General features: G+C 48.4%; 1 protein-coding gene across 5 annotated transcripts in view; it reads left to right on the top strand.

Moving 5' to 3' along the window:
- Positions 1–13,074, top strand: part of frmd3 (FERM domain containing 3) — a 120,152-nt gene that overhangs the window by 70,982 nt on the left and 36,096 nt on the right. For 3 of the 5 annotated variants that reach the window (XM_055918788.1, XM_055918787.1, XM_055918789.1), the window contains exons 8-10: positions 5,111–5,199; positions 5,315–5,378; positions 5,580–5,612. In XM_055918788.1, the coding sequence (XP_055774763.1) occupies positions 5,111–5,199; positions 5,315–5,378; positions 5,580–5,612 (186 nt within the window). The remainder of the gene's footprint in view (positions 1–5,110; positions 5,200–5,314; positions 5,379–5,579; positions 5,613–13,074) is intronic. The other 2 variants (XM_055918791.1, XM_055918790.1) reach the window with 1 other exon arrangement.

Below are 13,074 nucleotides of genomic sequence, written 5' to 3'. Positions count from 1 at the left end.
AACGGATGGCACTGTGATAGACTGTATCCAATTTATTGAATAGGGTATTGGAGGTTATTTTGTAAATGACATCGCCGAAGTCGAGGATTGGTAGGATGGTCAGTTTTACGAGGGTATGTTTGGCAGCATGAGTGAAGGATGCTTTGTTGCGAAATAGGAAGCCAATTCTAGATTTAACTTTGGATTGGAGATGTTTGATGTGAGTCTGGAAGGAGAGTTTACAGTCTAACCAGACACCTAGGTATTTGTAGTTGTCCACATATTCTAAGTCAGAACCGTCCAGAGTAGTGATGTTGGACGGGCGGGCAGGTGCAGGATTGATTTAACAGCTTGTATTGAGTTGTCAGTCCACATTAACATTTAGTCCGCTCACATCAAACATTCAAACCAATTTGATTTCAATTTCTCGGCCAATCGTAGTTGATTTCACACCCCTTCCTTTTTCTTTCTGATTGGATGTTTTGTCTATCTGTTGAACTCAGTCTCCTTCTGATTGGACAGTGTGTTTCTTAATGAGTGTAACATGACAGCTGTGATCGAGACTGTTCCTCTGCTTCCCTCTCATCCTCTCTGGCTGAGTTTACACAGGCAGACAAATTCTGATCTTTTTTTCACAAATTGGTCTTTTGACCAATCAGATCAGCTCAAAAAAAATCTGATATGAAAAGATCTGATGTGATTGGTCAAAAGACCAATGAGTAGAAAAAATATCAGAATTGTGCTGCCTGTGTAAACGCAGCCATAGTGACTCACTGTGTGAATGGGAAACTCTGACAGCCAGGGTATCAAAGCACTCTAAGCTGATTAAAGGAGATATTTAATGTATTTTGTTTGAGGATTCGCTTATCTGTTCTGCTTGTGTCATAAAGACCTTTTAATTCAGGAATGAACTGCAGCTGTGGCTTAAGCCTGAGTCAGTGTATCACCATCCATTTACTGCAGCCAGAGAGGACGAGAGGGAACCAGAGGAACAGTTTCCATCACAGCTGTCATGTTCCACTCATTAAGAAACACACTGTCCAAGCAGAAGGAGACTGAGTTCAACAGATAGACAAACCGTCCAATCAGAAAGATAAAGGATGGAGCTTGAAATCAACAACGATTGGCCGAGAAATTGAAATCAATTCGGCTTGAATGTTTGATGTGAGCAGACTACATGTTTACTGTGCTGCAGAGGGAGGTTGCATGTGTTGATACAGTATGTAACGGCAGTCCTCCTCCTCTTCATCTTCGGAAGAAGAGGAGTATTGAGGGAACCAAGGCGCAGCGTAGTGAAATGACATTTTTATTTAACGAAAACACGAACTTGTATAAACTAACAAAAATAACAAACGGTGTAGACAGACCTAGACGACGTACTTACATAAAACAAGAAAACGCACGAATAGGAGACATAGGCTACACAAACCGAACAAACCGTAAACAGTCCCGCGTGGTGAAACAGACACAGACACGGAAGACAATCACCCACAACGAACACTGTGACAACGCCTACCTAAATATGACTCTTAATTAGAGGAACGCCAAACACCTGCCTCTAATTAAGAGCCATACCAGGCAACCCAAAAACCAACACAGAAACAGAAAACATAGAATGCCCACCCAACCTCACGTCCTGACCAACTAACACACATAAACTAACAGAAATAGGTCAGGAACGTGACATAACCCCCCCCCATAAGGTGCGAACACCGGGCGCACCAGCACAAAGTCTAGGGGAGGGTCTGGGTGGGCATCTGACCACGGTGGTGGCTCAGGCTCCGGGCGAGGTCCCCACCCCACCATAATCAATCCTAGCCTCCATCTACCCCTAAAAATGTCCACCCATATCTTACCCCCACAAAATCCTCTTAGTAACATCCATGACAGGGACAGCACCGGGACAGAGGGATAAATCAAGACAGAGGGATAGCACCAGACAGAAGGATAGATCAGAATATAGAGGTAGATCAAGATAGAGAGGGAGATCATGATAGAGGGGCAACTCCGGACTGAAAGGAAGCTCCGGACAGAGAGACAGCTCTGGACTGAGGGGCAGTTCTGGGTATATAGCCGTTTCTGGCTGAAGGGCAGCTCATGGCTGACTGACGAATCTGGACGCTCATGGCAGGCTGACGGCTCTCGACGCTCATGGCAGGCTGACGGCTCTCGACGCTCATGGCTGGCTGACGGCTCTCGACGCTCATGGCTGGCTGACGGCTCTCGACGCTCATGGCTGGCTGACGGCTCTCGACGCTCATGGCTGGCTGACGGCTCTCGACGCTCATGGCTGGCTGACGGCTCTCGACGCTCATGGCTGGCTGACGGCTCTCGACGCTCATGGCTGGCTGACGGCTCTCGACGCTCATGGCTGGCTGACGGCTCTCGACGCTCATGGCTGGCTGACGGCTCTCGACGCTCATGGCAGGCTGACGGCTCTCGACGCTCATGGCAGGCTGACGGCTCTGGACGCTCATGGCTCTCTGACGGCTCTGGCCGCTCATGGCTCGCTGGCGGCTCTGGCAGATCCTGTCTGGTTGGCGGCTCTGGCAGATCCTGTCTGGTTGGCGGCTCTGGCAGATCCTGTCTGGTTGGCGGCTCTGGCAGATCCTGTCTGGTTGGCGGCTCTGGCAGATCCTGTCTGACGGGCGGCTCTAGCGGCTCCTGTCTGGCGGACGGCTCTAGCGGCTCCTGTCTGGCGGACGGCTCTAGCGGCTCCTGTCTGGCGGACGGCTCTGTAGGCTCATGGCAGACGGGCGGCTTTGCAGGCTCATGGCAGACGGGCGGCTTTGCAGGCTCATTGCAGACGGATGGCTCAGACGGCGCTGGGGAGACGGATGGCTCAGATGGCGCTGGGGAGACGGATGGCTCAGATGGCGCTGGGGAGACGGATGGCTCAGATGGCGCTGGGGAGACGGATGGCTCAGATGGCGCTGGGGAGACGGATGGCTCTGGCCGGATAAGGCGCACTGTAGACCTGGTGCGTAGTGCTGGAACTGGAGGCACCGGGCTAAGGACACGCACCTTCATACTAGTGCGGGGAGCAGGGACAGGGCACACTGGACTCTCAAAGCCCACTCTATACCTGGTGCGTGGTACCGGCACTGGTGGCACCGGGCTGAGGACAAGCACATCAGGATTAGTAGGGGGAGAAGAAACAGTGTGTACAGGGCTCTGGAGACGCACAGGAGGCTTAGTGCGTGGTGCCGGAACTGGAGGCACCGAACTGGATACACGCACTACAGGGAGAGTGCGTGGAGGAGGAACAGGGCTCAGGAGACGCACTGGTAGCCTAGTGCGTAGTGTAGGCACTGTAGGTACTAGGCTGGGGCGGGGAGGTGGCGCCGGAAATACCGGACCGTGCAGGCGTACTGGCTCTCTTGAGCATTGAGCCTGCCCAACCTTACCTGGTTGAATGCTCCCGGTCGCCCGACCAGTGCGGGGAGGTGGAATAACCCGCACCGGCCTATGTAGGCGAACCGGGGAAACCATGCGTAAGGCAGGTGCCATGTATGCCGGCCCGAGGAGACGCACTGGAGACCAGATGCGTTGAGCCGGCCTCATGACACCTGGCTCAATGCCCAATCTAGCCCTACCAGTGCGGGGAGGTGGAATAACCCGCACTGGGCTATGCACTCGTACAGGAGACACCGTGCGCTCTACTGCGTAACACGGCGCCTGCCCGTACTCCCGCTCTCCACGGTAAGCCTGGGAAGTGGGCGCAGGTCTCCTACCTGCCCTAGGCCCACTACCTCTTAGTCCCCCCCCAAGAAATTTTTGGGTGTTACTCACGGGCTTTTTGGGCTTCCATGCAAGACGTGTCCCCTCATAACTCCGGTTCCTCTCTCTCTTTTCCTCCACTCTCCGAGCTGCCTCCAGCTGTTCCCATGGACGGTGATTCACTTTAGCCCATGGTCCTTCTCCGTTAAATATTGGCTCCCAACTCCACAAGTCCTGTATACTTCCCCGTTGCTCCAAATTACGCTGCTTGGTTCTGGATTTCTGGTGGGTGATTCTGTAACGGCAGTCCTCCTCCTCTTCATCTTCGGAAGAGGAGGAGTATTGAGGGAACCAAGGCGCAGCGTAGTGAAATGACATTTTTATTTAACGAAAACACGAACTTGTATAAACTAACAAAAATAACAAACGGTGTAGACAGACCTAGACGACGTACTTACATAAAACAAGAAAACGCACGAATAGGAGACATAGGCTACACAAACCGAACAAACCGTAAACAGTCCCGCGTGGTGAAACAGACACAGACACGGAAGACAATCACCCACAACGAACACTGTGACAACGCCTACCTAAATATGACTCTTAATTAGAGGAACGCCAAACACTTGCCTCTAATTAAGAGCCATACCAGGCAACCCAAAAACCAACACAGAAACAGAAAACATAGAATGCCCACCCAACCTCACGTCCTGACCAACTAACACACATAAACTAACAGAAATAGGTCAGGAACGTGACACAGTAGTTACAGTAGTATACTCTTGGCAGGAATCTACTGTATGAAAAGATGCTTTGGTTCATATGTTATCAAGAGGATTACCTATCATATGTTCCCATGGATTTGAATTATCTGTACGTTTTCATACATTTGGATTGTAGAAGTCTATGGGAACAATTTTTGTAGAGTAGCCGTTGCCATGGCGACAACGCTTCACTTGCTGACAGTCTTCCTGTATCCCAGAATGCCAAGTTCTGCTGCCTCTCAGCCTGTGATCTGGTAAGGGGCAGGTAGACGATTCCACCAACCTCTGGTCCAGAGTCAGATATGATTTAATCCCCGTAATTCATAAGGATAGGATTGGGGGGGAGCTTATCTGATCTTTGATCTGTGGTTAATTATAATAATAATACAAATTGTAGAGCGCTTTTCATTTAGAGATATAAATCACAAAGCTCTTGACATGAGCAACCAACTGTTCAGAAAACTCATGCATGAATGAGGGATTTGTTTTCGGAAGCCGATACATGAGTGTACGACAGTGAGGCTTGCATTGGAATGACGTGTAGTCAGGAAGAGTAAGACGAGTCATTTTCAGCCTTCTGCGGTGATAAACATTGGTATACATGGGTAACTCCTACCTTCACAGAGCTTTGCTGTGTGTGTCTGCAGGACTTCACAGGATCCACAGCCTTCCTGGGATTTACTGCCACGGGGTTTGTGGTGTTCCAGGGAAACAAGAGAATCCACCTGCTCAAATGGTAACCCTTCACCTCTCCCCAGTCACCAATAACCTCTAACCTATGACCTCTTCACTACCAGAACAGTGATGGTCTGATTTTTCAATCTCATAATTGCCATTGTTTATTTTTCTAGGGCTGATGTCAACAAACTGAAGTTTGAGGGGAAAACATTCTATGTCATTGGAATTCAGAAAGAGGTACGTCACAAAATCTCTTTGTGTTTGCAAACACAAAAATAGATTTTCTAAATATATTTCCTACCAGAGATTTTCCCCAACATAACTCTGTAGTATAATATTAGTCACTTCTTGTGTCTCTATGTTCTACTGTGTGAGTGTGAATGTCTCTGTATTTCTAATGTGAGACTTGAGAGTGAGAGTAATTTGTTGCACTTTCAGATCTCTCTCACGGGCAGGATGCACTGTAACATGGTGGGTGTACAATGTCTAACCCCACACCCCTGCCCCGACATCTCCCATGCCTAAAATTAACTAGTAGGATGTCATCAAAAAAGAATGGAACTATAGTCGAATCGGAGCCCCAAAGTTATTCTACATTCTACATGACATTGCGCTTGTTTGAGTAAAAATCAACAGTTCCCAGGGAAGGTGGTTTGTAGTAATACGTGGTGTTTAGCCAGCTGACATGTACCACAGAGAGTCTTTGTGAGCCATTCAATGGATGTAATGTTTTCAGAACTGGCCTCACTCTCTATATACTCTCTTAAAGATATCTTTCTTCTATCATTCTATTGGCGATTATCTCTGTCTGGGCTGTAGTTCCACTCTGCCATTGGCTGCCTGTCCTGCCTCAATGCCTGAGATCTAGACAGATACATTGATGCTCAGCTGTAGTTAATGTTCAGTCCAGTCTCACGGATTAGCCTGCTGCTTAATAATACACACAAACACGCATGCACACACACACATGCACACACACACAGGTGCATTGTACTCTCACTAAAACATTCAATTTGGTCCTCTGGGGCCTGAATGTCTGCTGTTTTTGGGGAAAACAGATTTTTGCACTTTCTGAGCAATGAGTGAAATAAACCAGGTGTGTGCACTCTGATCAATGAGTGACATAAACCAGGTGTGTTCACTCTCTGAGCAATGAGTGACATAAACCAGGTGTGTGCACTCTGATCAATGAGTGACATAAACCAGGTGTGTGCACTCTGAGCAATGAGTGACATAAACCAGGTGTGTGCACTCTCTGAGCAATGAGTGACATAAACCAGGTATGTGCACTCTCTGAGCAATGAGTGACATAAACCAGGTGTGTGCACTCTGGGCAATGAGTGGCATAAACCAGGTGTGTGCACTCTGAGCAATGAGTGAAATAAACCAGGTGTGTGCACTCTCTGAGCAATGAGTGACATAAACCAGGTGTGTGCACTCTGGGCAATGAGTGGCATAAACCAGGTGTGTGCACTCTGATCAATGAGTGACATAAACCAGGTGTGTGCACTCTCTGAGCAATGAGTGACATAAACCAGGTGTGTGCACTGTCTGAGCAATGAGTGACATAAACCAGGTGTGTGCACTCTGGGCAATGAGTGACATAAACCAGGTGTGTGCACTCTCTGAGCAATGAGTGACATAAACCAGGTATATGCACTTTCTGAGCAATGAGTCAAATAAACCAGGTGTGTGCACTCTGAGCAAGGAGTGACATAAACCAGGTGTGTGCACTCTGAGCAATGAGTGACATAAACCAGGTGTGTGCACTGTCTGAGCAATGAGTGACATAAACCAGGTGTGTGCACTGTCTGAGCAATGAGTGACATAAACCAGGTGTGTGCACTGTCTGAGCAATGAGTGACATAAACCAGGTGTGTGGGTTGAAACAAAGATCTAAATCAACAGCTGGACATGTCATTTCAGACAGCTTTATGTCAGCTCATTTCAGACTGCTTTACGGCAGCACATTTCAGACAGCTTTACGGCAGCTCATTTCAGACAGCTTTACGGCAGCTCATTTCAGACAGCTTTACGGCAGCTCATTTCAGACGGCTTTACAGCAGCTCATTTCAGACAGCTTTATGGCAGCTCATTTCGCTTGTAGTCTGTTGGTCTGTCTGGCTGAAGATGTAGTTTTATCTTTGTGTTTCTGTCTCTTCTCTCTGTGTGTACATATCCATCGTTGGTGAGTAAATACACTCACACACACCATTGCATCCCCCCCAACACCCCAATGCCGACCCCTTCCAAACCTTCTCACATTCTCCACACCACGAAGAACCTCTATGTTCTTCGCTCCCCCGGGTTGTTGTGTGGGTTGGGTTCATTTGATTTGACTGCTTGGCTTGTTGTTGGACTGCTCTTTGGTCTCGGTGCTGCCGGATCGTTTGGTTTGACCATCATCAACCAATAGCATGGAGCACCCTGTGACGGTTCGCTTTACTTCAGAAAAGAAATACATCCGTCAAATCTTATTATGTCCTATTATGTAATAAATGTTTAATGTCCTTAATTACTGAAACAGTTTGGCGGTTTGCTGAACTGTTTGTTTCCCTTGGTGTGTGTGTGTGTGTGTGTGAGTGTGAGTGCCTAGTGCAGTAAGGTGTATCTTATTATGATTTAATCATGCATCGATCCGCAGTCTCGCTCTTCCTGGAACAGTTTATACCCTGTACCACTGCATGATCTCACTCTGCCCTCATCTCTGCCAACTTCCCATGAAGACCATGTACCATTGAACATGTTTAAGACTTGTTGTGATCCCACGGAAACTCCCCTGAACGTGTGTTTAACACGCACACAGTCCTGCTAGCTGAACACACGTGTAGCACACACACACATGGTCACTGCTGCTCATGTGCGTTGCGTATAATAACCACTTCACTGTGTGCTGGGACTCTGAGGGCTGAAGCAGTGGCTGACCACCCTGAACCTCCAGATGTATAAATCCTCCTTACACTCGTTTACAGTATCAGTGCAACAGCTGGTTAATACATTTTAGACTGTGACACAGGCTTCATACCAAATGGCACCCTATTCCCTTTAGACCTGGGCCCCTCTGGTTGTAGTGCACTATATAGAGAATTGGATGCCATTTGGAATATAACCAAAGTGTAACAGCATGGGAATGGGGGAATTCATCACCAAATCTTATTTTTAGGATAAGTTGTTCAGTCTTATAGGACAGTATTAATGTTACATTGTTACAGGGTTTAAGTCTCTGTCAGTATCATTGTTACAGTGGTTAAGTCTCTGTCATCATTAGTGTTACAGTGGATAAGTGTCTTTCTGTATTAGTGTTACATGGTTACAGTGGTTAAGTCTCTGTCAGTATTAGTGTTACATGGTTACAGTGGTTAAGTCTCTGTCATCATTAGTGTTACAGTGGTTAGTGGTTAAGTCTCTGTCATCATTAGTGTTACAGTGGTTAGTGGTTAAGTCTTTGTCATCATTAGTGTTACAGAGGTTAAGTCTCTGTGTCACGATCGTGTGGTGGATTGACGGACCAAAATGCAGCTTTTGGAAAATATGCCATCTTCTTTTATTAAACACGAACGAAGATGAACACGACACAAAAACACTTTACAAACTAACAAAATAACAAAACGACCGTGAAGCTACAAACGTTGTGCACAAACATACAGGCTACTAACGTTCTTACATAGACAACGCTAGACATCTACACTAAACACAAAACCATATTTTACACCCCATAACCCCTTTACCAAATAAACATCCAAAACCAACAAAACATAAACATTACCCATGTCACACCCTGACCTAACTAAAATAATCAAGAAAACAAAGAATAATAAGGCCAGGGCGTGACATAACCCCCCCCTTGAGGCGCGAACTCCGGGCGCACCATACACAGTCTAGGGGAGGGTCTGGGTGGGCTCCCCTCCACGGTGGCGGCTCCGGCTCTGGTCGTAGTCCCCACGTCACCACAGTACCTAACCACCTCCTAGGCCTCCTCCAAACGACCCCCCTCCACATTAACCCCATTGCATTCAGGGGCAGTTCCAGACTAAGGGGCAGTACCAGGGTAAGAGGCAGTACCAGGGTCAGGGGCAGTACCAGGGACAGGGGCAGTACTAGGGTCAGGGGCAGTACCAGGGTAAGGGGCAGCACCAGGGTAAGGGGCAGCACCAGGGTAAGGGGCAGCACCAGGGGAAGGGGCAGCTCCAGGGTAAGGGGCAGCTCCGGACTGAGGAATGGCAGCTCCGGACTGAGGGACTGCAGCTCCGGACTGAGGGACTGCAGCTCCGGACTGAGGGACAGCCCATGGCTGGCTGACAGATCTGGCTGCTCATGGCTGGCTAACTGATCTGGCTGCTCATGGCTGGCTGACGGATCTGGCTGCTCATGGCTGGCTGACGGATCTGGCTGCTCATGGCTGGCTGACGGATCTGGCTGCTCATGGCTGGCTGACGGATCTGGCTGCTCATGGCTAGCTGACGGATCTGGCTGCTCATGGCTAGCTGACGGATCTGGCTGCTCATGGCTAGCTGACGGATCTGGCTGCTCATGGCTAGCTGACGGATCTGGCTGCTCATGGCTAGCTGACGGATCTGGCTGCTCATGGCTAGCTGACGGATCTGGCTGCTCATGGCTAGCTGACGGATCTGGCTGCTCATGGCTAGCTGACGGATCTGGCTGCTCATGGCTAGCTGACGGATCTGGCTGCTCATGGCTAGCTGACGGATCTGGCTGCTCATGGCTAGCTGACGGATCTGGCTGCTCATGGCTAGCTGACGGATCTGGCTGCTCATGGCTAGCTGACGGATCTGGCTGCTCATGGCTGGCTGACTGATCTGGCTGCTCCTGTCTGGTTGGCGGCTCTGGCAGATCCTGTCTGGTTGGCGGCTCTGGCAGATCCTGTCTGGTTGGCGGCTCTGGCAGATCCTGTCTGACGGACGGCTCTAGCGGCTCCTGTCTGGCTGGCGGCTCTAGCGGCTCCTGTCTGGCGGACGGCTCAGTGGGCTCATGGCAGACGGGCGGCTTTGCAGGCTCATGGCAGACGGGCGGCTTTGCAGGCTCATTGCAGACGGATGGCTCAGATGGCGCTGGGGAGACGGATGGCTCAGATGGCGCTGGGGAGACGGATGGCTCAGATGGCGCTGGGGAGACGAGCAGTTCAGTCAATGCTGTGCAGACGGCAGACTCCTGCCGGCTGAGGCGCACTGTAGGCCTGGTGCGTGGTGCCGGGACTGGTGGCACCGGGCTGGGGACACGCATCTCAGGGCTAGTGCGGGGAGCAGCAACAGGACGCACAGGACTCTGGGGACACACAGGAGGCTTGGTGCGTGGTTTAGACACTGGTGGTAAAGGGCTGGAGACACGCACCATATAGCTAGTGCGTGGAGGAGGCACTGGTGGTACTGGATTGGGGCGGGGAGGTGGCGCCGGAAATACCGGACCGTGCAGGCGTACTGGCTCCCTTGAACGCCGAGCCTGCCCAACCTTACCTGGTTCAATGCTCCCCGTCGCCTGACCAGTGCGGGGAGGTGGAATAACCCGCACCGGCCTATGTAGGCGAACCGGGGACACCATGCGTAAGGCTGGTGCCATGTACGCCGGCCCGAGGAGACGCACTGGTGACCAGATGCGTTGGGCCGGCTTCATGACATATGGCTCAACGCTCAGTCTAGCCCGGCCGATACGTGGAGCTGCAATGTACCGAACCGGGCTATGCACGCGTACAGGAGACACCGTGCGCTCTACTGCGTAACACGGTGTCTGCCCGTACTCCCGCTCTCCACGGTAAGTACAGGGAGTAGGCGCAGGTTTCCTACCTGACTTCGCCACACTCCCTTTAAGGCCCCCCCCAAGAAATTTTTGGGTTGTACTCACGGGTCTCCAGCCTTGTCTCCGTGCTGCCTCCTCATATCGCCTCCTCTCGGCTTTCGCTGCTTCCAGCTCTTCACGAGGGAGGCGATATTCTCCAGGTTGTGCCCATGGATCTTCTTCCAATTCCTCCTCCCAACTCCAGAGATCCTGTGTAGGTATGTCCTGTTGCCGCCTTCCATGCCGCTTGGTCCTATGGTGGGTAATTCTGTCACGATCGTGTGGTGGATTGACGGACCAAAATGCAGCTTTTGGAAAATATGCCATCTTCTTTTATTAAACACGAACGAAGATGAACACGACACAAAAACACTTTACAAACTAACAAAATAACAAAACGACCGTGAAGCTACAAACGTTGTGCACAAACATACAGGCTACTAACGTTCTTACATAGACAACGCTAGACATCTACACTAAACACAAAACCATATTTTACACCCCATAACCCCTTTACCAAATAAACATCCAAAACCAACAAAACATAAACATTACCCATGTCACACCCTGACCTAACTAAAATAATCAAGAAAACAAAGAATAATAAGGCCAGGGCGTGACACTCTGTCATCATTAGTGTTACAGTGGTTAAGTCTCTGTCAGTATTAGTGTTACAGTGGTTAAGTCTCTGTCAGTATTAGTGTTACAGTGGTTAAGTCTCTGTCAGTATTAGTGTTACATGGTTACAGTGGTTAAGTCTCTGTCAGTATTAGTGTTACAGAGGTTAAGTCTCTCTCAGTATTAGTGTTACAGAGGTTAAGTCTCTGTCAGTATTAGTGTTACAGTGGTTAAGTCTCTGTCAGTATTAGTGTTACAGAGGTTAAGTCTCTGTCAGTATTAGTGTTACATTGTTACAGTGGTTTAAGTCTCTCTCAGTATTAGTGTTACAGAGGTTAAGTCTCTCTCAGTATTAGTGTTACAGTGGTTAAGTCTCTGTCAGTATTAGTGTTACTTTGTTACAGTGGTTAAGTCTCTGTCAGTATTAGTGTTACATTGTTACAGTGGTTTAAGTCTCTCTCAGTATTAGTGTTACAGTGGTTAAGTCTCTGTCAGTATTAGTGTTACATGGTTACAGTGGTTAAGTCTCTGTCAGTATCAGTGTTACAGGGTTTAAGTCTCTGTCAGTATTAGTGTTACAGAGGTTAAGTCTCTGTCAGTATTAGTGTTACAGTGGTTAAGTCTCTGTCAGTATTAGTGTTACAGAGGATAAGTCTCTGTCAGTATTAGTGTTACATTGTTACAGTGGTTAAGTCTCTGTCAGTATCAGTGTTACAGAGGTTAAGTCTCTGTCAGTATTAGTGTTACAGAGGTTAAGTCTCTGTCAGTATTAGTGTTACAGTGGTTAAGTCTCTGTCAGTATTAGTGTTACAGAGGTTAAGTCTCTGTCAGTATTAGTGTTACAGTGGATAAGTCTCTGTCAGTATTAGTGTTACATTGTTACAGTGCTTAAGTCTCTGTCAGTATTAGTGTTACATGGTTAGTGGTTAAGTCTTTGTCATCATTAGTGTTACAGTGGTTAAGTCTTTGTCAGTATTAGTGTTACATTGTTACAGTGGTTACGTGTCTGTCAGTATTAGTGTTACATGGTTACAGTGGTTAAGTCTCTGTCATCGTTAGTGTTACAGTGGATAAGTGTCTGTCAGTATTAGTGTTACAGTGGTTAAGTCTCTGTCAGTATTAGTGTTACAGTGGTTAAGTCTCTGTCAGTATTACTGTTACAGTGGTTAAGTCTCTGTCATCATTAGTGTTACAGAGGTTAAGTCTCTGTCAGTATTAGTGTTACAGTGGTTAAGTCTCTGTCATCATTAGTGTTACAGTGGTTACAGTGGTTAAGTCTCTGTCAGCATTAGTGTTACAGAGGTTAAGTCTCTGTCATCATTAGTGTTACAGTGGTTAAGTCTCTGTCAGTATTAGTGTTACAGTGGTTAAGTCTCTGTCATCGTTAGTGTTACAGTGGTTAAGTCTCTGTCAGTATTAGTGTTACAGTGGTTAAGTCTCTGTCAGTATTAGTGTTACAGTGGTTAAGTCTCTGTCAGTATTAGTGTTACAGTGGTTAAGTCTCTGTCATCATTAGTGTTACAGT

The sequence above is a fragment of the Salvelinus fontinalis genome, chromosome 4, assembly GCF_029448725.1.
Source record: "Salvelinus fontinalis isolate EN_2023a chromosome 4, ASM2944872v1, whole genome shotgun sequence".
NCBI lineage: Eukaryota > Metazoa > Chordata > Actinopteri > Salmoniformes > Salmonidae > Salvelinus > Salvelinus fontinalis.
This window is presented reverse-complemented; position numbering and strand designations above follow the sequence as displayed.